The 25,364-nt window shown below is 34.1% G+C and overlaps 2 protein-coding genes and 2 pseudogenes across 3 annotated transcripts; all 4 read right to left on the minus strand.

The window, feature by feature from the left end:
* Positions 1-6,571: 6,571 nt before the first annotated feature.
* On the minus strand, positions 6,572-9,545 carry LOC145005630 (FBD-associated F-box protein At2g26860-like). Its single transcript, XM_078964745.1, has 4 exons — positions 9,434-9,545; positions 7,654-8,608; positions 7,255-7,395; positions 6,572-7,144 (listed from the first exon to the last, which is right to left on the minus strand). The coding sequence occupies exons 2-4, from the start codon at positions 8,584-8,586 to the stop codon at positions 6,860-6,862; spliced, it is 1,359 nt and encodes a 452-aa protein (XP_078820871.1). The 5' UTR covers positions 8,587-8,608; positions 9,434-9,545; the 3' UTR covers positions 6,572-6,859.
* A 2,455-nt stretch (positions 9,546-12,000) lies between these two features.
* Positions 12,001-15,394, minus strand: LOC145006614 (F-box/FBD/LRR-repeat protein At1g78750-like). The gene is made up of 4 exons (XM_078965693.1): positions 15,237-15,394; positions 13,455-14,427; positions 12,954-13,094; positions 12,001-12,535 (listed from the first exon to the last, which is right to left on the minus strand). Exons 2-4 carry the CDS (start codon positions 14,415-14,417, stop codon positions 12,179-12,181), a joined length of 1,461 nt encoding a protein of 486 aa, XP_078821819.1. The 5' UTR covers positions 14,418-14,427; positions 15,237-15,394; the 3' UTR covers positions 12,001-12,178.
* A 2,836-nt stretch (positions 15,395-18,230) lies between these two features.
* Positions 18,231-19,100, minus strand: LOC145006312 (putative FBD-associated F-box protein At5g56440; annotated as a pseudogene).
* A 2,457-nt stretch (positions 19,101-21,557) lies between these two features.
* Positions 21,558-25,055, minus strand: LOC145006358 (putative F-box/FBD/LRR-repeat protein At1g78760; annotated as a pseudogene). Its single transcript, XR_013662877.1, has 4 exons — positions 24,893-25,055; positions 22,912-23,862; positions 22,297-22,446; positions 21,558-22,012 (listed from the first exon to the last, which is right to left on the minus strand). The product of XR_013662877.1 is annotated as a putative F-box/FBD/LRR-repeat protein At1g78760 (transcript).
* Between the last annotated feature and the right edge of the window lie 309 nt (positions 25,056-25,364).

Raw genomic sequence — 25,364 nt, forward strand, 5'->3', positions numbered from 1 at the left:
GAAAAGGTTTTGTAGGGGGGGGGGGGTGGTGTTTGGTGAAATGTTGGACTTAATTTGAAGGAATTTAGGATGGCTGGGGTAAAAAGGGTAAATTGTGGACTCACTTTGAAAGAAAAGGGGTAGGGAGGGACTAAAGATGGCATTATGGGAATAAGTTTATATGGGGCTCGGGGTATATAAACCCGTCGCCCCTGTAAACCCTAACCCTAGGAGTCGTATATTAGTCGTCACCCCCACCCTTATGCCTCCCCACTGGCGTCGCCACCTTCATTCTCTCGACTTCCGGCCCCACACCACCACCTCCGTTGAGGTCGTCAACCACCGCTTTTGAAGCCGAAGACCATTGAGAAGTCGTCATCTCCGTTTCTACGATCTCCGGTGCTGCAACCACCATTGTGGAGGTCACAAACCAACCACCATGACCATCCTACCTTCTGGCGAGACCAAGTAGCCACCGTGAGCATCCGCTGCCACCTTTTCTTCTCTTTTTACTGTTAACCGCCGCCACCTTTCTTCTACTACATCATCGCCGACCGTCTTGTGGTTGCAGAGCGGGTTGCGTTACATATTATCACTAAGTAATGGGTTTTCTGTCGGGTGGAAGTTGTGAAGAACCACCATGGCGGCCAGCCATGGTGGTTGCCATCGATGGCACCGCTGTTGCCGCCTTCCCGTGAAGTTGTGGCCACCGTACGCCGCTAGGTGGGTGGCTGGGTCTAAGGCTGTTCACTATTTTGATAAAACCGAATTGTCCAATTGGACAATTTGGATTAGACAATTTGGTTAAGATATTCAAAATTTTGGATTTTGGATTAGTTTTAGTTTATAAAATAATAACCGAATAGTCCAAAAAAACCGAATAACAATTTATTATTTATTTATTTTGAATATATCTATAATAATTTATTAATTTTATAATTTGTTTTTTTCAAAAACTGTTCATTTTCTCTCAAAAGTATTTGATCTATTAAATATTAAATTATAATATACCTTCTTAGTAGTTTATAAATTTTAAATTACAACTAAATAATTTGTTTTTGTTTCTTCTATAAAAATTAGATAATATTATAATTATATGTCATTTTAAAATGTTATACCTTTTGAAAACTGAATTATAAAAACCAGTGTTCTAAAAGGCGCGCCATGGCGTGAGGCGCGGCGTCGCCGTTACGAAAAGTTTCATAACATTGCTGTTAGGCGTGGCGCGTGGCAAGGCGTGATATGGCGTGTCATGGTGCGTTATGGCGTGTTATGGCACGTGTTTTTTTGATTAAGACACGTGTTTTTATACCTTTTCTAATCGGACATACAAGTATTGTGTTTTTTATTAACTTTATGTTATTAGTTGTTGATATAACACTTCTAAAAACTAGGTATATTTGATATAAATTTATATTTATGCGGTAATATAATTATAAATTAATACAAAATCGCCGTTTTACATCACGCCTTGAAAAACGCCATGGCTCGCCATAATTCGTTAAGCTTGAGGCTTGGCCTTGCCACCACGCCACACCTCACGCCTTTTAGAACCTTGATAAAAACCGATCCAACCGAATTTTAATTGGATTGGATCGGATTTGAATTTTGTTTGGACAATTCGGGTCCATATTTTGAAAACCGAAATAAAATTTGATTTACTTAATTGGATCGGATCGAACCGATCTATCCAAACGAACACCCCAAGCTGGGTCCTTTTTCAAGTAACAAAACGTGTGTGTGGGTCTATTTCGGCTATGAGGCCGTGTGTATGTTTGGTTTGGCCGACTGCCGCCTTGTACCATTGTCGACCACTACAAGGGTGGATATGTGTGTGTGTTATTGGGATTTGTGTTGTAAATTATAATCGGTTTCAGAATAATAAAAAGAAAACTCATAACCACCACTGTCAGGTGGTGGCTGCCGCCTTCTGCCGCTACCAACCACCGTGTTGGGTGGCGGTGTGCTCTTGCTTGTGTTTAGATTTCGTTTGGGATGCTTGGACAAAAATGGACTAGAACCATAACCACCATCGTGAGGTGGTGTCCGCCACCACGAGCTGCCGTTGACCACCATTACCCGAGGTAGTAGTGGGTGGTGCCTGACTTATGAAATCCTAGTGGACCCAATGAAACTCTAATTGATCTAAAGACTTAGCTTTTGGGCCTATTGGGTTGTGATTGGTTTAGAAACCCTAATTAGGGTTTACAAAATCCTAAATTTGGATATATGGATTATGGGTTGTTGGGACCTGCATTTTTAGATGACCGGATTGGCATTCTGGATTAAGCCAACCACACTACATGATTGACCCGGCAGATTGGTGGACTTAATAGATTAAGTCCTTAATGGGTTAAGTGGGAAACACTTAACCCTAATCGTCATTTCAGGTGAAAACCCTAATTGTGTTGGGTTTAGAGTTGGGCTATTCTTTGGGCCTAGATGTCTGGACTCTTGATGCGCCAACTATTAACAAGTAAATGGACTAGAATATTTGGATTGTGCTTTAGGATAAGGCCCATTGGACATGCTTGGGCCCAATTAGGAAAATTGGGCCATAGATGGGCCATATGTTGGGCCTTAGTTCATTATTAGACTTTTGGGCCTTTGGACTGGGCCTTGGGCTTGAATCAAGCTAAGTTAGGGGTAAAGTAGTATTTTACCCTAAGCATGGACTTATGGATATGTGTTGGAACCTAATTATTAATTGGGTGTTATTTTGATGTTGACAGATTCGGGAATATGTCATCCAACAACTAGGGTTTTGTCCGCGGGACTTCAACAGTGTGAGGTGCGTTTTCCTCCAGTAGGAACGGGTCGAAAGCACCAATACCGATCCGTTTATCTATGTTAGCGTATACCGGACTTCGATCCGATGCCAGGGTTAGCCCGATGTAGATTATATTTTTTCGGACTTCAGTCCGATGCCGGGGCAAACCCGAGGAATGTTTGTATACTTGATGTCTTCGTGATTCTTGCATGTGTTTGTTTATGTGTTCCGAACTTTGGTCCGATACCGAGGCAAGCTCGAGGAATCTTTAGCTTATATGTTATGTGTTATGTGTTCTGGACTTCTGTCCGATGCCGGGGCAAGCCCGATGAATGTTTAGCTTATATGTTATATGTTATGTGTTCCGGACTTCGGTCCAATGTCGGGGCTACCCCCATGGTCTTTCCTTGCAATTTCAAGGGAGAAATCTTGGTCTTACATACAAGTGTTATTGGCTACCCCCACGGTCTTTCCTTCCAATGTCGAGGTCCAAATATCGGTCTTACATACAAGTGTCATGGGCTACCCCCATGGTCTTTCATACAATTTCCATGGGCTATCCCATGGTCTTTCACGCAAGTATCACAAAGACAATCATCATCCCACAACATAATCCAGTAGCTCGACATTGATGCCTTTGACCCACAAGTATAGTAAAGAGACTCACCTTATAGTTTGAAAGAATTGTTGCACCGATCACTGTTCTAAAAGCTATCTCTACATGTCACCTATACAATAACAAGAACCGAAAACTCAAAATATAAATCAAATCACCCAAAATGCCCTTAGGTCAAACTTGGTCAAAATCAGGTAAAAGTCAACATTCCAAAAATTCAACCTAGTCAACCCAGCTGAGTACACCCATCGTACTTAGCTGTACACCCAACATACGTGGCTAGCTGCCAACTCAACTCATTAAGAGCTTAATCCTTAAGCTCTTAAGCCCATTTTCCAGATCAAAGCCTAAAACGATGTCCTTGACCATAAAGTTTCCAACTTTATGGTCTTGCATGGCCATTAAGTGCTAAATGTCCAAAACCCTATGTTCTTAACCCATTAAGACCATCTAACATATGCATGGGTTACATGCAACACTCAAGATCATATTTTTATGGTTCATAATAGATCCATAATGGATAAGGTTTCCAACTTTATCTATTAGAATGGTCCCAACAAACAAGATCCAGTCTTTAACTCTCAAAGAGACCCAAAAAGTGCATCTTTTCGACTTAATCCATTAAGCACAAGTCTCTAATCTTTTGATCTGAATCAAAATGATGTTTAGATGGATAAAGTTTCCAACTTTATCCATAACAAGGTCACAAACTTTCAAGATATAAACTTTATGCACTTAAAATGACCAAAAGCTCATAACACTCAAAACTAGATAGATCTAACCATATCATCATAAAGATTCAAACTTTATACCTCTAGAAGGAAGATCAAGGTGAAAAAAGTCTAGATCTACAAGCTCCATGCAACCAACACTTATTCCATGAGTTCCTTCTTCTACTAAGTGCACCAAGAACACTCCAAAGCACTTAAAAACATCTTCTTTTTTGCTCAGAAGGCTCAATCTAGGGTTAGGGTTTCAAGAGAGGGTGTTGGAGAGGTGGAGGCTGAGAATGAAGTAGGTTTGGGGAAGTTAAGGAGCTTAAATATAGCTAAAACCATGAAAATAGGGTTTGGGCATTGATTACGTACGTCCTGCATACTCAATTTATGCCCATCTCACTAGGGATGCCCTAGTACGCCTAATGTATATGTTGAGTATGCCCATCATACTAGGGATGCCCTAGTATGCCCTGCGTACTCCTCGTACGCCCTACGTATGCGGCTGACCCAAAAATCGCCTAACTTCAAATGGTTGTAACTTCTTTGTTCCAACTCCGTTTTCGATGTTATTTATATCCATAGAAAGGTATTGAAAAGCTCTATAATATTATCTAAATGTCTTGGAATAAAAACTTCTTGAATAAAAATCCATATTTCATGTAGGAATCGGCCTATGACTTTTTCTTTTCTACCCTTCGGCCCAAAACACAATGCAAGGGTAAAAATCTCTTAACTAACATTACCTCTTTCCACAATGACTAAACTTTGCCTCATTAAGGCCCAAAGAGTTACACAATTGACTTCCGATCCACGGCCCTGAATCACAGAATGATCCTGAACAGGGTGTTACATCATATTTCTGACATAGACATTTTCCGAGCATTAAAAATAGTAGATTCTTTTTAACACCTCAACATGAAAACTTACCTTTTTGTTTGAGGATGTAGAGGAATCCACAACCATTTGCCCACCTGAAGTCGGATGAAGTTGAGTAACGAAGAATATTGCTAGCCATCTGAAAGAGTTAAGTTTCTTGAATTTGATGGAGAAGATTTGATCCTATTGACGACACATTCGTTACTTAATTATGTAAATGCATTGGAGGAAATGGTTTTCAGTTAGGGTAACAAAGACAAGTACCCTTGGAAATCAATGGGGACTATGGAGAAAGTTTCAAAGTTTCACAAGGTTTCTTCATTTGTTAAGCTGATTACACACTTGAAAGAGTAAGATGATTTTCAATTAAGCTTTTTGTTAGATTGTAAGTAGTACATATGTACTCATATTAGATTTCATGGTCTCATTTGATGATTTTTGGATTTGAAGTATCTACTGTTGAGTTCATGTTGCTTCATTTTTAATTATTAGTTTAAAATATATTGTTCGGTTTTCGAACTCTGTCAATATTCTTCTACTATAAAATTAAAGTAATTAAGGACCTGCGTGGTTTGGATTGGCTTTAGCATTAAACTAAACCAATTGAAATTATGTAATTAGGTTTATATAAGAAGGTGTTCGGTTTTAGCTATTTGGTTTTGTGGGTTTAAGCGGTTTTGTTAGTAATTAAACATGTGTCCAATAACTAGAACATCAATTCTTTTAATATTAACTAATAACTACTATTAATTTGTCAAACTCGTCCTATTTTCCTCCATAATTCGAAGAAATATTGTATATAAATATTTTGGCTTTGCGTTGATGGTTGAGTTTTTAGGTTGGTATTGCATAGATTTTTAATTATGTTCTTGGAAAAATGACACAAATGCCCTACAAAGTTTCTAGTGTTGGTCCATTCAGTCCCTAAAGGTTTTTTGTTGCTTTATAAGGGCATAAAGTGGGTGTTGACTGGTTTAAATGGTTCCCTTCACCTATGAAAACCAGTTTCTTATGCTAACTCTACATTTGAAGCACATGTGTTACCCATGCCATTGTCGATGTGGTCAGACTTGTATATGTGGCTACCTAGCTAGAAGACAAAAACCTGGTGAGATTCAAGAAAAAGAGCCCAGTTCTCCACCTCTGCTGCTACCATCCATCTTCCAACAACCCGCTTTCTTGACTTGGGTGAATGTTAGAAAATCGTGATGAACATCAATGAAACAAAATATGAGAAAAAAACTTATTTGTTGTTTTGAATATGAAATCGAACCCTACGAAAAGTTCAAAACCAGATGTCATATGTCTTTTCCTCCAACTCAATAACCCCTTAAACATTTGTATTTTCCTTTCGTTCCATTCTTCTCCTTCTTCCATCCCCTTCCTTTCATTAAAAAAACTCAAGAACAAGGCGTAAAACTTTACCACTTGCCACCATATATGTTATTTTTCATTCTCGTTTTCCATTAAAAACATTGTCTACCTCCGCATTACACATGAACACAACTAGTCTCAATCAAATATAATCTAAAGGAAAACTTATCAGCATTAGAAAACAGAAAACAGGTTAGATGCAACTTCATCACAAATTGTTAGTTACATCATAACCAGATTGGAGAACCAAAAATACATAGCCTAGTAAAAAGTGAAATAAGTAACATCAAGTTGGGTAATGCAAATATCCAAATCCAACAAGCATCCACATGAAACCATGAAATCCGGTTTACCCTGCAACACAAATATGTATTTACTATTTACAGTTTCAATTGATAGCTTGCAACATCCGTTCTTCCTTCCAAAGAATCATATGAGTTTGACTAAGGGTGTAACTAAGCCAAGTGAAGTCAATACAGTGTTGTAAAAAGGGTAAATATGTAACTTTGAATAATCTCATGAGCTCTACTCGACTTTAATTACACTTCTGAGTTTGACAACTGAAGAAGCCTTGTAAAATTTCGAGACTCGATTCATAGTCTTCATTGACCTCTTATGGAACCTGGTTTCATCACCCCAACTGAAAATCATTCCCTCCAATTCATTTCCATGCTCCAATAAAGCTCGTGCTAAATCTAGTTTCTGCTTTTCGTCATCAAATTCAAGAAACTCCACCTTTTTCAAACGACGAGTCAAGATGTTGATTTTTTCGGCTTCTTGTAGATGCCACTTGTTCAATCCATAAACATGCTACATCATCAAACAAAAGCACATGTGAGAAATGGGATAAGTGAAAGTGAGCCACATGCTTCAAGATTGTGATGCATAAAAAATGTTATTTCATTTGAAAATTTATATACCTTTGGAAAGATTAAATGGAGAGACTCTAGATCCGGAAGACATTTGAGAAATGGGATGAGCATATGCAAGGCATCAACTGTTATCTCCAAAGTCTTGAGATTAGGTAGAGATATAGGCTCATCTTCATCTGGCCAATAACACTACACCACAATCACAACAAGTCAAAATTTTAAAGGTTATTATTCATGTATGGCAATAATCAGTCATGTGATAAAGATTCAATGAGAATCAATACAAGGTACTTGAAGCCTTGATCTTGTTAACTCCATTAAGTCAAAAAGAAACAAAACCATAATGTTCTAATCTTAACTTTCAGAAGATGCAAAAAAGAAGAAACTCCACTGCAGAATGTTATAACCGAAAATGGATCAGTGTTTAAAAAGAGTATAAGCATCTACCTGTTCAACACAGAGAAGGCTGATTGACAACGATTCCACTTTAGAAATATCATGAAACAAATCATAAGTGGATTCTTCAAATCTAAACAAATCCTGAGCATGAATCACTGCTTTCTTCAAGGAATACAGACTGTCAAACAGAAATTTCATAGCTACATAACCAGTTAACTTCAAATACACAAGTTTTGGGCAAGAAATCTTAAGACTCAGACACATCTTCCAATCTAAGTCTAGGTCATCATCAATAGCTTTTTCTCTGTTATCAATTCTCAAATTCTTGAGCTTCGGAGATGAAATAACAAGAGAATAGGCACTGCAGTCTCTCAAACTCAAATCCTCAAGCAATGGGCAGCTTTCAAGAAAATATTTTAATAAATCATCACCGAATAAGTCAACTTGGGTCAACTCAAGAACCCTAAGTGCCTGAAACCCTATAATATTAGGCAAACATAGACGAAACCCGAGCAAACACAACTTTAACACCTCCAACGAAGCACAAGTCACTAGAGAATGGGGCACCTGAATATCCTCAGACTCGTCTATTGGGCAAAACATCAAGTCAAGTAGTTTGACTTTTCTCATAACAGCAGCATGAATCCAATGCCTTATGGTTAACATACTGTTGAAATTCGCACACCATAAGCGAAAACTTTCCAAATGTTGGGGTTTGTTTAGGAAAACCCAATACACAAACTCTCTGTTACTATTCCATTCTGGGAGATGATTCAGTTGATGGGCATAATTTATGTCTATGGAGGGAACTGAAGTCCACAAATACCTCCATCTTCTTGACAAAATGCTGCTTCTAATTGACTGTTGTGTACCTTCAAGACGTGAAAGAATCAAGTGAAGAAGATGATCCGGCAAGTTACTGATCATATCAACCCCATCTAGTTCGCCTTCTGATTTCTTTGCTCCCTTGGATTTCTTCATCACTCTGTTACTTTAGTGATTTCTATAGCAAATCATTGAGAAAGACATTTAACACATACAGAGTAGACATTTAATCAAACAGATTGTGAACAACAAGATGGTAAAGCTTCTACACAAAGCGAAAGGGTGTGCGTTTCGTGTCCTGATTGATCTCTCTTTCTATATATAGTTTTTCTTTCATATGTGAGGTTATCTATTTACACCCATTTATTAGATTAGGGACTAATGGCATAATATGGCAACTAAGTATGTCAATTTTACTTTCGTGCCATTGCTTACTAACTGTACATTTAAATTTACTGTATTTTGATGTATTATTTTATCACTAATGTTGCATTGAATAACAAAAAAATAAAGTTAAAAAAAAAAAAAGCAAAAACAGAAACAAAATTAATTGACAATCTAGAAATTAAATACTTTTTATGAAATTTAAGGGTTAGTGTCATGGGATGGGATTCTAAATTTGTACACTTTAACTGTATTTTGATCTCCGTAAGTTAAGCTTGACTCTCACAGAGGCCTCATAGGTATAAATCTTGTATCAGTATACTGTCACGGAAGTTGTAACCTTCCAAGCTTCAAAAACTTCAAACATTAAAAGCAAATAATAAAATTGAAAACTAAACCCTACATGATCATTAAACTTTCAAACTTCAAAAACTTTAGACATTACAAATATATAAATATAAACCGCAGATAATCATCAACCAAACAAATCGAAATCCAATAATAAAACTAAAATTAGAGATATTTGAGAAAAAAGAGTATACAAAGAACATATAAACCTTAGATAATAACAAACCGTATTCAAATTACAAACAAAATGAAATACATTTGAGAAAGATACCTGTTTAACGATTTCGTTTGTTTCCCGCCAATCTGAGCATGCAACTGCGGCGAAACCTGATCGTAGCCGAGTAATCGACCACGATTATTGATTTATTTCTTCCTTCTGTCTCGATTTGCTAATAATATGTTTTTTTGGCCTCAATTTGGGCCTAATTGACTAGGCCCAAGGGTTCAATGCTTAACTGACTCTGGAAACAAAAGAATAAACGTTGAAAACATAACCTTGTCATATGTGATCACAAAATAATTATTTACAATAGGTTTGATTACTTACAAATAAAGGTGCGTCTATTGTTTGTGAACTGAAATAAAAAATGTTATATTTTGTTTCTTTTTTAAATGGAAAACTTTTACTTTTTTTTTTCTTTAATTTTCTTGCAATAAAACCTCTTTGCTATACTTTTTTTTACAAAGTGAATGAACGAAAATTCTAATTTAATCTTTTATAAACCCAATTCTGTTTATTTGGTCATGTTTAACTCCCTACAAAAATATTCCAAACAAATTGACGCAGCAAATTTACACAATAAAAATGAAATTTAAGCCAAGTAGTGTACAAGATAATGCAATATGTTCATCCATTTTGGACAATATATTTTTTCATTTAAGTGCATATCTTAACTCCCTAAAATAACTAAATTCAACTCATATTGTGTGAAACGATGCGGTGTAATGTATCCCGTGAAAAAAAAAAAAACAGTACATCTCTTATGAAGTTTGTATCTAGTCCAGTCTATCTTATTGGACATTGTATTCAAGTAAACATTGGTTTTTTATTATTCCTAATTTTTCTTTTTTTATTGGACACAGTTGTATCTAATACATATGTTTAAAGATTGATGTAATCTTTTTATTTTTTTCATGGTAAAGAAGAGACCAAATCCATCTTCTTTGAATATCAGGTATAATCTTACTTTATACAAAGGTGAATATGTGTTTTTACCTTTTAGTCACATTTATGTATTGCATATCATGTGTTTTGTTTAAATTTGAGAACAATTTAGGATTATCATTCCATGACATATTTTGATAAAAGGATCATAGTATATCTTATCTTTTACTAAGTTTAATGCTAATTACTTAAATGGTTAAATGTAATAAATAACAACCAAAATCAATGGCATTTTTATGGTCACTAATTAGGTAAATCAGTGACCACTTTTTATGATCACTAATTGGACAAAAGAGTGACGACCTTTTATGGTCACTAATTATATAAAACAGTGACGACTTTTAGTGATAGTGACAACAATTAGTGACGAAATGAGTCATAATTTAGTGACAACAATTAGTGACGAAATGAGTCATAATTTAGTGACCATTAGATTTTAGTCACTAATTAGTGACCACATTTATATTTTGGTCACTAATCAACTTTTGTGACGGACCTATAGTTACGAAAAGTGACGACTAGAAGTTTGGTCACTAAATCATTTAATGATGACACCTTCTATTCTAAGTGACCATTTTGTTTTGTCACTAATTGTCTTTTTTTTTTTTTTTTTTTTTTTTTTTTTGTAGTGAGCTAAACATCTTAAAACATTATGACTGCCATAGGAAGTTCTAACCTTCCAAGCTTCAAAAACCTCAAACATTACACACAAATTATGAAACTGAAAATTAAACCCTGCATAACCATTAACCTATCAAATAAGTTATAAAACTGAAATTAAAGATATTTTTGAAAAATAGAAGAGTATACAATGAACATATCAACCCTAAATAATAACAAAACATACTCAAATTAATATATATATATATATATATATATATATATATATATATATATATATATATATATATATATATATATATATATATATATTTGAGAAAAGTACCTTGTTAAATAGATGCAACGCCTTGGAGTTTAAGAATTAAGGGAGGGTTGTGAACAATTTCATTTGTTTCCCATTGTTCCTTAGTGCTAGTAATCGACCATGATTATTTCCGATTTCAGGGCTATTTTGAATTGCTGAAAGCTTGAACCATCTTTTTTTGGCCTCAAATTGGCCCAGTTATTAACATATTTCTAGTATTTACGTACTTTTTAATGAGCTGAACCTAGTAGTATAGTATAATGAATTCGATGACAAATAGGAATCGTGATCGCTTTATGACAAAAGGATTTTTGCTCATGAAATGAATTTTTAAAAATATCACAAATATGCAGGGTGTTTGATAAATGAGTAAATAAATAGTTTAACTTCTATTTGTTGATCTATGAGTCCATGACATTTTTTTTTTGTTTTTCCAGTCCATCAACGTTTGTATTTGTTTCATCCATGTCATACAACCCTCCAATGCCATTTTAGAAAGGGTTATTGATATTATTGATCATCGGAGTATTGAAAAGTGAAGACACTTATTTGACCATTACAGATATAACGACAAAGTGTTAAATAGGTCACCAAGCATACAACTTCACCACCAGGTGTCATTTGCTTCTGAAATGGTGTCCACATGAAATGGTATAGCATAACACAAACAAATCTAGATTGGAGATAATTGGAAATGAAACAACATAACATTGGGAAAAACAAAAATCCAAATCCAAAAACACCCACATGAAACCAAGAAATCTTGTCTACCCATAACGTGAAAAGTTATTCATTCTACTACTTACACAGTTTATCGCAAAGCTTCTAACATCAGCCATTCATCAGTAGAATCATGAGTTTGACTAGGGGTGTAATCGATACAGGTATTAACATGGAAAAACAAAAATGTAACTTTGAAGCTTCATTCATGAGCTCGGATCGACTTGAATCAGGACGATTTCTGGTATTTTTGGGCCCAGCCATGGGTTGAGTTGGTTTAGGTTGATCACACCTGTAAGTTTGACAGCTGAAGAAGCCTTGTGAAATTCTGAGACTTGATTCATAGTCTCCATTGACCTCTCATGGAACTTGGCTTCATCACTCCAACTGAAAACCATTTCCTCCAATTCCTTTCCATGCTCCAATAAGGATCGGGCTAAATTTAGTTCAGGCTTATTTTCTTGGAATTCAAGAAATTCCACCTTTTTCAGATGACGAGTCAAGATGCTCATAGTTTCAGGTGTGGCTTCATCTTGATTCCACTTGTCCAATCCATAAACATTCTAGATCATCAAACAAAAGCACATGTGAGAAATGGCCCCTGTAGTTGACTAGTCCCACGTGAAATTACTAAAATAACCTTTCCTAGTCCTTTTATCTTTGATCTTTAATTGATTTCTATATCTGGATTCTGGAAGATGATGGGAGAGTGGGGTTGGGGTGGGAGTGGGGTGAGGTGTGTTTTGGTGGGGCCCATGAACTTTGATTTCTTTTTGAATTAATTTATATAAAAAATAAAAAAAAAACCCAGAAAATGGTACCAAATACCAATGCCATCAGGGACCAAAACAGTAACAAAATTCAAACTTAGGAACTTGTATGGTTAGAAAAAATAAACTGGACTGAGAGTGCAGTTTTTGGACAACTACAGTGACCATTTCTGTAATTTACTCCAAAAAATATTAACTCATATGAGAATACCTTTGGAAAAACCAAATGAAGATACTCCAGATCTGGAAGACAGGTGAGAAATCGGATGAGTACATGTAGGGCATCAACTGTAAGCTCCAACGTCTTGAGATTAGGTAGAGATATAGGGTCATCTTCATCTCTAAAGCCCATCTTTTCATATGGAAAAACAAAGATGACATAAAAAAAGAGTATTAGGGTTACAAAGACCAATTAGAAGTGTCATTTGCACAAAAAAACATGAAACATAAGCACCGGATGTCATGTTTCATGTTAAGTGCATAATCAGTGTTGACATGTTTAGATCCCTAGGTGCATAAATTCATATATAATACCTTAGCAGAGATTATGTGAGTCCTGATTTTAAAAGTGTGGTATGTAATTCTTGAAAGATTAAGATGTCAAAAGAGAAAATGTGCAAAATTTATACTAAACGATCATGCAATAGGTAAATACACAATTATACAAGGATGACAAAACATGACATAAGGGTATAAGTCTATAAGAATCTACCTGTTCAACAGAGCGAAGGCTGATCGACAAAGATTCCACATGACGCATGTCATAAAACAAATCATAAATGGGTTCCTCAACTTCAAACAATTCTTCAGCGTAAATCACAGCTTTCTTCAATGAACATAGATTGTTAAAGAGAAACTCGGTAGCTACATAACCCGTTAACGTTAAACACACCAGTTTTGGGCAAGAAATCTCAAGGCTTAGACACATGGCCCAATCTATATCTAATCCCTCCTCACTGTACCCATCATCATCAACTAGTTCTTGGGTATCAATTCTCAGATTCTTGAGCATCGGAGATGAAATAACAAGAGAATAGGCAGGGCAGTCTATCAAACTCAAATCCTCAAGCAATGGGCAGCTTTCGAGAAAATATTTTACCAAATCATTCTTCAACAAATCAACATCGTTCAGCTCAAGAACCCTAAGTGCCGAAAACCCTGTAAATTTGGGCACACTTAGAGGACCTCTCATCAGATGCAACCTTAATACCTCAAGCGAAGCGCAAGCCACCAGACAATCGGGCATCTCAATATCCACAGAATCATCTATTGGGCGAAACAACATGTCAAGTAGTTTGACTTTTCTCACAACAGCGGCATGAATCCATCGCCTTATGGTCGACATATTGTAGCAACTCGCACACCATAAACGAAAACTATCCAAAACAAGAGGTTTGTTTAGCAAAACCCAATACACAAACTCTTTGAATACGTCGCTTTTCAATATCAGAAATCCATATGAGAGACCCACTCCTCGGGTAAAATCTATGTCTATAGAGGGAATTGAAGTCCACAAATACCTCCATCGTCTCGACAGAATGCTGGTTCGTGTTAATTCTTCGGTACTTGGAATACGTGAAAGAATCAATTCAAGAATATCATCCGGCAACTTACTGATCATATCAACCCCATCTGATTCGCCTTCTGATGCATTTGCTAGCTTGGATTCCTTCATCACTCTGTTACTGTGATGTGAATATAATACCACTCAGACAGATAGTCAAAACACACACATACACACACATTTAATCAATCTCTCTTTTCTTGTGTAAGATCTTCTATCTACATAATGCACTTCTATTCTATTAAGGGTTAGTGTCATAATAAGGCAACTAAGTATTCCAAAGTTTAGGTACACTCATGTCAATGCATTTCTAATTGCACATTTTAAAGCATTATAGTTTCCAACTGTCTATATTTATCTCATATGAAAACTTAATGTTACACCTAAAAATTACACTAGTTTGATGTATTATTTTGTATACATTTATATTCTTTACTAATGTTGCATTGAATAACAAATATAAAGTTCAAAATTAAAACAATAACTAAAACCAAAAACAGAAACAGATACAAGACTAGAACTATAATTATATCAACATTCTAGAAAATAGAAATTAAATAATTTTTTTATATTAAAGGGTTAATGTCATGGGATGGGATGCCAATTTTTTACTCTTTAGCGGGATTTTGATATTTATAAGTTGAGCTTTCTTCTCATACGATGCATCGGTATAGATATCTTAAATCAAAGTTCTAAACTTCAAACATTACTCGCAAATAATCATTAAGCTTCCGATCATCAAACACTTCATACATTACAAAAAATATAGAAAACGTATATAATCATCAACCAAACAAACCAAACTCCCATTATAAAACTAAAATTAAAGACATTTCAGCAAAATACAAGAGTATACAAAGAACCCACAAACCCTAGATAATAACAAACTATATTCAAATAAAAAAAATGAAAAATACTTGAGACAAATACCTTATTAAATAGATACTAGTTTAAGAACAAATGGGCGATTGTTAACGATTTCGTCTGTTTCCCGCCCAATTTGAGGCTGCATCTGCGGTGTAATCATCCATGCTCCGTGCTAGTAAATGTAGTAGTAATCGTCTAATCGACCACGATTATTTCTGGATTTTGGGCTGATTCTCGATTGCTGGAACTAATAACATCTTTTTGGGCCTCAGATTTGGCCCAGTTCTCGAAGGCTAAGGCTTAACTACTTCTTGGCTGTATAAAAACTGTTTATCACAAAAATTTCTACACATATAATAAACTTCTGAAAATATCATAAATATAAGAAAACGTCCATATAGTAGAAAATGTCATTTATATTATTAATTATCAATTATCAATATACTGGCGAATTACATATTGACCATTAAAGATTAAAAGGTCTATCAACAATAACATACTACTAACATATGTAGCATGGGACATGACATATTCCGATCCAAGTGCCACTAATATGAAGTCCACATGAATTTTTTTTTATTAAATTTTTAAAAAATCTATAAAATTGTTATTATTATTATTACTATCATTTTTTTCTTAAATTATGAAACTTCATTTGTTTTTACTAGATATTTTTATATCCATGAACATGGATAAAAAGTCAATACATATTGACGGATAGCAAACAAGCAACAAGCTGTGTTGTTAGTCATTTCTGAATGACAAAATTAATTCTTTTGAAAATAACATTTGTAGATGTAGGAGATATAAAATTAATATGCATGACTCATTGGACTCTGTTGAGGAGCTCCACTGTCTCTGGTGCGAGAAAACAAAATGTATCAAATGCTAAAGGTATAAACATATGTTGATTTTCAATGTATGCATTCTTGTGCTTTGTTATTTTGCATGCAGCGGCTTTCACCAAATCTAAAAAAGGAACATAGATTGCATAAAATAAAACATCACCCAAAATTGAACACATCAACAAAATTTAATACCCATGATGATTTATGAGTGTAATCAATTCGAGCCAACTCATGAGGCACTAAAAATCAGTTAGGTTTAGATGGAGTTAAGTTTGGGCTACTCTAGTATATTATCAAGCCTAGCTTGAGTATTGAAATGCATGGCTCGTTAGCTCACAAGCTTTAAGCTTAACCTAGCTTATTGATATTCATTTATTCTTTATTTTATTCATATTTACATAAATTGGGGCAAGTCAAGTCATCAAGTCAAGATTGTGAGATTATTTAATGTTGTTTTATTTATTTATTAACTAATCTTGTCGGGAAGAACCGAGTTCAACATTGTCAATTACTTTATTGAGGTCGAGCCCAATCATGAAAATTCAGGCTCGATCGAGCTTGAGTTTTTTATTCAAGGTGAGCTTCAAAATTGGCATTACACAGCTCAATTACCCCTTACGAGGATCATGATGTACGTCATCTCCAAAAGAACAAACAAATAAGTACGTATTATAGCAAAACACAAACAAAACTAGACCTAAGAACCAGACTAATATTTTCTAGTAATAAGTAAAATTGTAAAAATGAACAAGTTGAGTAATGAAAGAAATCCAAATCTAAAACATATCCACATAAACCCAAAAAATATTGTTTACCCATACAGGGAATAGGAAGTTACAACAAACACAAATTTTGACACAAAGCTTGTAACATCATTCCATTCACAAGAGTCATGAGTTCTACTATGGGTGTAATCGACCTGAGTCGAATCGATACAATGTACCAAAAAGGGTAAAAATGTAACTTTTACAAAGCTCACGAGCTTCAACAGCCAAGTAGTTTAACACTCGAGTTGCTCGAGAAAGAGCTTGACTCAGCTTGAATCGAGTCGATTTCTAATATGTTTTGGGTTGAGTTCGAGTTGGCTTGGCTAGGGTTGATTATACATCTAAGTTTGATAGATGAAGAAGCCTTGTGAAATTTTGAGACTTGATTCATAGTCTCCATTGACTTTTCATGGAACCTAGTTTCATCACCCCAATTGAAAACCATTTCCTCTAATGCATGTCCATGCTCCAATAAGGCACATGCTAAATCTAGTTTCGGCTTTTCTTCATCAAATTCAAGAAATTTAACCTTTTTCAGATGATGAGTCAAGACTCTCATCGTTTCAGCATCATCTAGCTTCCAGTATTTCAACACACAAGCATCCTAGATCACCAAACAAAAACACATGTTGAGCTGCAAAAATCCAAACAAGTTTGGAATTTAAGTGTAGGTCAAATACTAGATATAAATAACATCATAAGTATGTTTGTAGAATATATATATATATATATATATATATATATATATATATATATATATATATATATATATATATATGATTAAAAAAACTAATATAAATATTTAGAAGACTATAAACATTTGAATACACATTTGGCACCTTGAATTGTTTTTCATTTTAGCTAACTTTTTGTATTTTACTCATTTGATAAAAATATAATCTAATTGATCCATTTAAAGGTAAACAAGTTGGAATTTTCCAGCCTTTATGAATTTATGAAAATGAGCCACATGCTTCAAGATTGTGATACACAAAAAAATATCATTTGATATGAGAATACCTTTGGAATGATCAAATGGAGGGACTCCAGATCCGGAAGACGTGTGAGAATTTGAATGAGAGTATCCATGAAGTTGTAGGCATGAATTGTTTGCTCCAAAGTCTTGAGATTAGGTAGAGATACAGAGATATCTATATTGCCATAATGACAACAAGCAAGGGTTTGGAGGTTGTGATTGATGGTAATAAACATGTCAAAACAAAACAACACCTACAAATCTTATTATATAGTTCATGATTAATGTTGTAATCTTAACTTAATAGTACATAAAATGGATGTCTAAAAAATACTACACTGCAAATATGTTAACCAAATGAGGAATTGTTAGGAAAGAGAATAGCACCTACCAACTTGATGCAGTAAATGTTGATCAATAAATACTCCACATGAGATATTTCATCAAAATATTAAAAAGTGTCTAATTGTTCTTTTGCCTCATATAAATCAGTAATGTGAATCACTGCTTCCTTTAAAGAGTATAGAGTTCCAAAGCGAAAACACATGGCTACATTACTAGCCTACTTCAAAAACACTAGTTTTGGGCAAGAAATCTCAATACGTGAATACTTCCTAGTATAACAGTATTCTCCAGTCTCTTCATAATGGTTCTTAATTCTCAGATTCTTAAGCTTTGGGGATGAAATACAAAGATCTTGCCATTCAAGCACTATGCAGTCTGTCAAACTTAACCCCTCAAGCAATGGGAAGCTTTCGAGAAAATGTTTTACCAAATCACACTTTCCTAACCCAACATAATTCAACTCAAGAACCCTAAGTGCTGGAAAACATGTAATGCTAGGCAAACATAGAGCACACCTGAACAAACACAACCTTAACACCTCCAGAGAACTACAAGTCACCGGATAATGTGGCACCTCAATATCCTCAGACTCCTCCCTAGAGCAGAACATCAAGTCAAGTAGTTTGACTTTTCTCATAACAGCAACATGAATCCACTGCCTTATGGTCGACATGTTGTAGTAATTTGAACACCACAAATGAAAGTTATCTAAATCAAGGGTTTTGTTTAGTAAAACCCAATATACAAAGTCTTTGAATCTGCTCTTTTTGAATATTTTTGAGGGCTTCAGTCAGTGGGTATAATCTATGTCTATGGAGGGAACTGAAGTCCACAAATACCTCCATCGTTTCGACAAAATGCTTGTTCGAATTACCTCTTTTGTACCTTGAAGACGTAAAAGAATTAATCGAAGAACAAGATCCGGCAAGATACTAATCATATCGACCCCAACTTCACATTCTGATACATTTGCTTGTTTTGATTTCTTCATGACTCTGTTACTTTGTTGATGCATAACAAATCATTGAAAAGGATTGTGAACAAGACATCACAACTTCTACACAAAAGCTAAAGTATATATCATTGCATTTCTAATTGTACATTCCAAAGCATTATAGTTTATAATTGTTTATATATTATCTCATATGTAAACTTTATGTTACACGGTATTACTTTGTATGCATTTATATCAAATATGAAATCCAGAACTTAAATAATTTTTTTAGATATTGAAAAGGTTAATGTCATGGGAAGGGATGCTAATTTTTACTCTTTAACCGGATTTTGATATGTATACGTTAAGCTTGACCCTCACAGGACACAGGTAAATTTCTTAAATCTATATGACTGTCATGGGTGTTCTAACCTTCCAAGCTTTAAAAATTTCAGACATTACATATAATCCGTATATAATCATCACGAAACAAACCAAATTCAAGTTAAAAAACTAAAATTAAGGTATTTGAGAAAAATAAAAGAGTATAGAAAGGACATCTATAACCTAAATAATAACAAACCATATTCGAATTAGAAAAAAGATAGATATTTGAGAAAGATACATGATTAAATATATAGTTTAAGAAATACTGGGGCGATTGTGAACGATTTCTTTTGTTTCCCGCCCAATCTGAGTTGAATCTGCGGCGTAATCATCCCCTGTGGCCACTGCACCCTGCTAGTCCACGATTATTTCTGGTTTATAGGTTGTTTCTCAATTGTTTGAAACATATTTTTTGGGCCGGCCTAGTTGTCCAGTGTGCAGTGCTTAACACTGCCTATGGGCTGAGCTAAAATTTCTTGGATCATGATCTTTTTTATAACAAAACATTTTCTAAAATATAATAAACTTTTGAAAATACCATAAAGATTAGATAAATGGGTATAAAACATGTATGGTGCATGTGGCTTAGCTATGCTATGAGTCATTACCAATGGATTTTTTTTTCTTTTCAGATTTACATAACTTCAATACCAAATAAAATTTACATAATTTCAGTAAAAAAAATCTACATAATATTTAACCACACATAATTAGCCTCATAACATTTACCAAAATTTTATAATAAAAACACATCAGTTGAGCTATAGCAAAAAGTTTATCTAAGATCCAAAATAGATGAGTTTTTTTTGTCATTTTGAAGGTATATAAAGTTGGCAATATGAACATTAAAAATCAAGTCAAATGTTATCAAATTATCTCATATTCAAAGGGTTCTTATATTTACTTTATGGAATTGCAAAGAATGAGCCTACAACGGATTATCAAACATAAGCTATTAGTATACATAGATGTGAAAAAGTTCACAAAGTCCAATTATAATAGTTTAATACGGTTTTTAATTGCTCATTTTAATCGGTTCAACTGGATTTTTGTAACAACCGGTATGTTCTGGTTGTGAAGTAAGCATAAAACGAATGCTAGTTGAACCATTCCATTCCTATGTTCGTGGTTTGACCGATCGGTTTGAACCGGCTTTTAAACCATTAGTGTTTTCATTTTTGTCTTCGACATCAACATTTTATTTGTTGTATCCATGTAACACACCGTAGGCCATTTTTAAAATTGGTTAGTAATATAATTAAGCATCAATGTATATGAGATTACTTATTTAGTGACGCATTCTATTGAACAAATACTTGTGTAACGATGAGATTACTTATTTAGTGACGCATTCTATTGAACAAATACTTGTGTAACGATTTGACCATTGTTATATGTTATAGTAATTTTACCTGGTCACCATCATATGTGGTTTGAAATCCCAAATGTAATGGCTACTAAGATATGCCACGTATGATGAATGGCTTGAAATCCCAAATGCCAATCAAATACATTTTACTTTGGACTCATGTCCATTTTTAGCATCGACAATTTTGGAGACAAATTTTGCAATTGAGAATTGCTTTAGGTTTCAAATGTGCAATAAATTAAACATATTAATGATATATCCCTAACTTTTGACAAAGCATGTGAACAAGATTTGTAATCTAATCATAATTAAACAAGTAAATAAGTTGTTATTAGAGTACCTTAACTCATTGTTATTTATGAGGTCATCTTTTACTTTCAATGTTGAAACTAATATTCACACACTAACAATGAATCTTAAGCCAAATCAAAATGTACACGTTCATCCATTATACTCGAGGTACTTTTTTTTCATTTGGGAAAATATATGAACTTAATAAAATAACGAAATTTAAATAATGACAGTGTATTGCCTATAGTGGAAGAACGAATATACTTCCACATATAATCAAATTTGACCTAAATTATGTTGCTATTGTGTGCATTTAACCCAAAATTTAATACATCTTCCAACAAATTTTCTTACTCAAGAGGATCATAATGGAAACCATTCCAAAAAGAAAAAACGAATGATTTTCTTTTTCCTCCAAAGATCACTCTTAAGAAAAAAAAAATGGAGTTGCAAAGACAAACAAGCAGTTAATTTAGCATAACACAAACAAAACTAGACTGGAAAACCAAACTGATAGTTTCTAGTTATAAGTGAATGAACAACATCAAGCAGTTAATTTAGCATAACACAAGCAAGAGTTTGATTCAATCCGAGTCGACTTCTGCTATTCTTGGGGCGGGTATGGTATTGGCTCAGGTTAGGTTGGGTTGATTAAAAATCTAAGTTTGACAGCTGAAGAAGCCTTGTGAAATTCTGAGACTTGATTCATAGTCTCCATTGACCTTTCATGGAACTTGGCTTCATCACTCCAACTGAAAACCATTTCCTCCAATTCCTTTCCATGCTCCAATAAGCCACGAGCTACCACTAGTTTCGGCTTTTCTTCATCGAATTCAAGAAACTCAACCTTTTTCAGACAACGAGTCAAGATGCTGATTGTTTCAGCATCTTTTAGATTCAACTCATCCAATCCATAAACATACTACATCATCAAACAAAAGGAAAATGTTTTACATGATGAGGTGCAAAAGTCCCAACTAGTTTTAAATTCTTGAAAAATGTATTTCTAGGCTCAAATCTCAATTGCTCTTTCATGTAACAGGATAATGTAGAGGTCCCAAGTTCAAATCCTTTTCATAAGAAAACATGATTTGCTTCATTATAAGAGAATATTTTTCGTGGGTCCCATTAATAAATAAGATAATAAATGACATGCTTCAAGACTGAAATAAAAAAATAAAACATTTGATCTGAGAATGAGAATACCTTTATAAAGATCAAATGGAGAGACTCTAGATCAGGAAAACATTTGAGAAATGGGATGAGCATATGCACTCCGTACGGGTCATCAACTGTTATCTCCAAAGTCTTGAGATTAAGTAGAGATATAGGCTCATCTTCATCTGGCCAATAGCACTACACCCAGGAAGTTTATTTTATAGCTTCTGATTAATGTTCTAATCCAAAAATAGAGTCTTCTATTCATATGAAATGAGCTAAAGTTTTCATCCTTGTAATTCATTTAACATCACACAACTAATAATATTACTTCATTTTGTATGGTTCCGATTTCATATTTGGAAAATAAGTGTATATGGGACCCACATAACGCAGATGACACGACATGGAATTTAATATAAAGGCGAGCATTAGACAACCCTGTCTTTTTGCAAAACTACTAAGGAAAGGTTGCATAGAACTTTTTCATAGAGTTAATGAGTAGTATTGGTATACAGAAGTCTTGCTTTTGTAGGCTAACATATTTTAAAATGGATTGAACAATATAAAACGATGTGCTTTATCATAACACTGTTTCAGAGCATACATCAAAAGAGGAAAGTACATTGCAAAATATAATAAATGAAATAGAAAATTTTATACCTGTTCGATGCAGTAAAGGCTGATGGACAAAGATTCCACTTGTGATAGTTCATCAAAAACATCAAAAGTGGGTTCTTCCAATTGAAAAAAATCTTTAATATGAATCACAGCTTTCTTCAAAGAGTATAGATTTTCAAATAAAAAATGACAAGCTAGAGAACCAGTTAAATTCAAAAACACCAGTTTTGGACAAGAAATCTGAATTTCGAAGCTCATTCGACAATTTATGAATTCGTCTACTTCATAATCAAAAGTTCTTTCCCGATTTTCGATTCTCAGACTCTTGAGCTTCGGAAATGAAATATTAAGACAATTAGCATCGCAGTGTAACAAAGTCAAATCCTCAAGCAACGGGCAGCTTTCAAGAAAATATTTTAACACATCAGTCTTTTTTAACGTAACATCATTCAACTCAAGAACCCTAAGTGCTGGAAACCCTGTAATCTTAGGCACACATAAACGATCTCCGAGCAAACATAACCTTAAAACTTCCAAAGAACCACAAGTCACCAGACAATGGGGCACCTCAACATCCTCAGACTCATCTATTGGGCAAAACATCAAGTCAAGTAGTTTGACTTTTCTCACAACAGCCGCATGAATCCATCGCCTTATGGTTGACATATCGTAGTAATCCGCACAACGTAAACGAAAACTATCCAAATCAAGAGTTTTTTTAGTAAAACCCAATACACAAACTCTTTGAATCCATTACTTTCCAATTCCTTGTCTGGATCCAATCCTCGGGTATAATCTATGTCTATAGATGGAATTGAAGTCCACAAATGCCTCCATCTTCTTGACAAAATGCTTGTTCGAATTGCTTCTTCAGTACTTGGAATACCTGAAAGAATCAGCTGAAGAACATGATCTGGCAAGTTACTGATCAAATCAACCCCATCTTCTCCTTCTGATGCATTTGCTTGCTTGGATTTATCCATGGGTCTGTTACTGTGATGTGAATAAAAGATCATTCAGTAAGACATTTTATCAAACAGTTTGTGAACAACAAGACATTACAGCTTCTACACAAAGTAAAAGGGAGTAAGTTTCGTGCCAAGATATATCTATTTCTCTATATGTTTTTTCATATGTCAGATTTTCTGTGTACACCTCTTTATTAGATTGAGGGTTAATGTCATAATATGGCGACTAAGAATTTCAGTTTTACATTCATGTTCTTTCCAAAAAAAGCATTTACATTCATGACATTGCATTTCTAAATGTACATTGTAACGCATTAGAGTTTCTAACTGTTTAAATGTTGTTTCATATGAAAGCTTTTTGTTACATCTTAAAAATGCAGGATTTTGATGTATTAACTTGTATGCCTTTACATAATTTACTAATGTTGTATGGAATAACAAAAATAAAGTAGAAATAAAAAATAATTAAACTAAATGCAAATACAGAAACAAAAGTAAAGCTAAAACTATATATATATATATATATATATATATATATATATATATATATATATATATATATATATATATATACTATCAAACATGACAATTTAAAAATTATATAATCATATTTAAATAATTTAAACTGTTTTAAGGGTTAATTTCAGGGGATTGAATGCCAGCTTTTTACTCTTTAACTGTATCTTAATTTCCATAATTTAAGCTTGGATAAGTAAATACATAAACCAACATGACTGTAATGTGAGGTTCTAAGCTTACAAACTTCAAAAACTTTAAACATTACACGCAAATAATAAAACTGAAATAAACTCTAAATAATCTTCAAAAACTTCAGACATCGCAAAAAAAAAAAAAAAAAAAAAAAAAAAAAAAAAAAAAAGAAAGTAGATTAAATCAACCAAACATTCCAAATTCAAACAAAAGAAAAACCTAAAATTAAAGATATTTAAGCAAAATGCAAAAATATATAAAGAATATACAAACCCTAGATAATCAAACAAACCAAATTCAAATAATAAAGCTGAAAATTAACATATTTGAGAAAAAAAAAATACTTGATTATATAGATGCAGTAGCTTGTGGTTTAAGTGTTAATCGGTGGCCTTAGCGATTTCATTTCCAATCGACGACGATTTGTTTTCATCGTTGTAAGTGAGTAATAATCCCCTGCTCCCTGCTACTCTGCTAGAGTGCCAGTAAGTCGACCATGATTGTCTCTTGCTTCTGGGCTGAAATCAGACTTGCTGAAAACAGTGTTTTTTTATTTTTTCGTTTCGGCCCTCAAAGCTCTGGGCTGGGCCTAGCAGTATAACACAAATGGATTCTATGGACTATGGGAATCAATAAAAAATGTATAATTATCTTTTTATCACAGAAGTTTTTTTGCACGTATTGGAATCTTGATCTTTTTGGGTTAATTTGGATATTTTATTTTTATTTTTACACATGTTTATGTTATCTCGATCAAATCCACTATAATTAGAGGGTGTAGCTTTTGAAAGCCAAAAAGTCTTTTTTGTAAAAGAT

The sequence above is a fragment of the Lactuca saligna genome, chromosome 7, assembly GCF_052625555.1.
Source record: "Lactuca saligna cultivar CGN05327 chromosome 7, ASM5262555v1, whole genome shotgun sequence".
In the NCBI taxonomy this organism is placed as follows: domain Eukaryota; kingdom Viridiplantae; phylum Streptophyta; class Magnoliopsida; order Asterales; family Asteraceae; genus Lactuca; species Lactuca saligna.

Bases quoted from the DNA above. Each gene is read 5' to 3' on its own strand.
- LOC145005630 (XM_078964745.1), bottom strand. From the start codon at position 8,586: ATGAAGAAATCCAAGGGAGCAAAGAAATCAGAAGGCGAACTAGATGGG. The intron at 7,396-7,653 runs GTAGATGCTTAT...ATTGTGGTGTAG, and splicing joins GCCTTCTCTGTGTTGAACAG to TGTTATTGGCCAGATGAAGA. The intron at 7,145-7,254 runs GTATATAAATTT...TTGATGATGTAG, and splicing joins TCCATTTAATCTTTCCAAAG to CATGTTTATGGATTGAACAA.
- LOC145006614 (XM_078965693.1), bottom strand. From the start codon at position 14,417: ATGAAGGAATCCAAGCTAGCAAATGCATCAGAAGGCGAATCAGATGGG. The intron at 13,095-13,454 runs GTAGATTCTTAT...CCATATGAAAAG, and splicing joins GCCTTCGCTCTGTTGAACAG to ATGGGCTTTAGAGATGAAGA. The intron at 12,536-12,953 runs GTATTCTCATAT...TTGATGATCTAG, and splicing joins TTCATTTGGTTTTTCCAAAG to AATGTTTATGGATTGGACAA.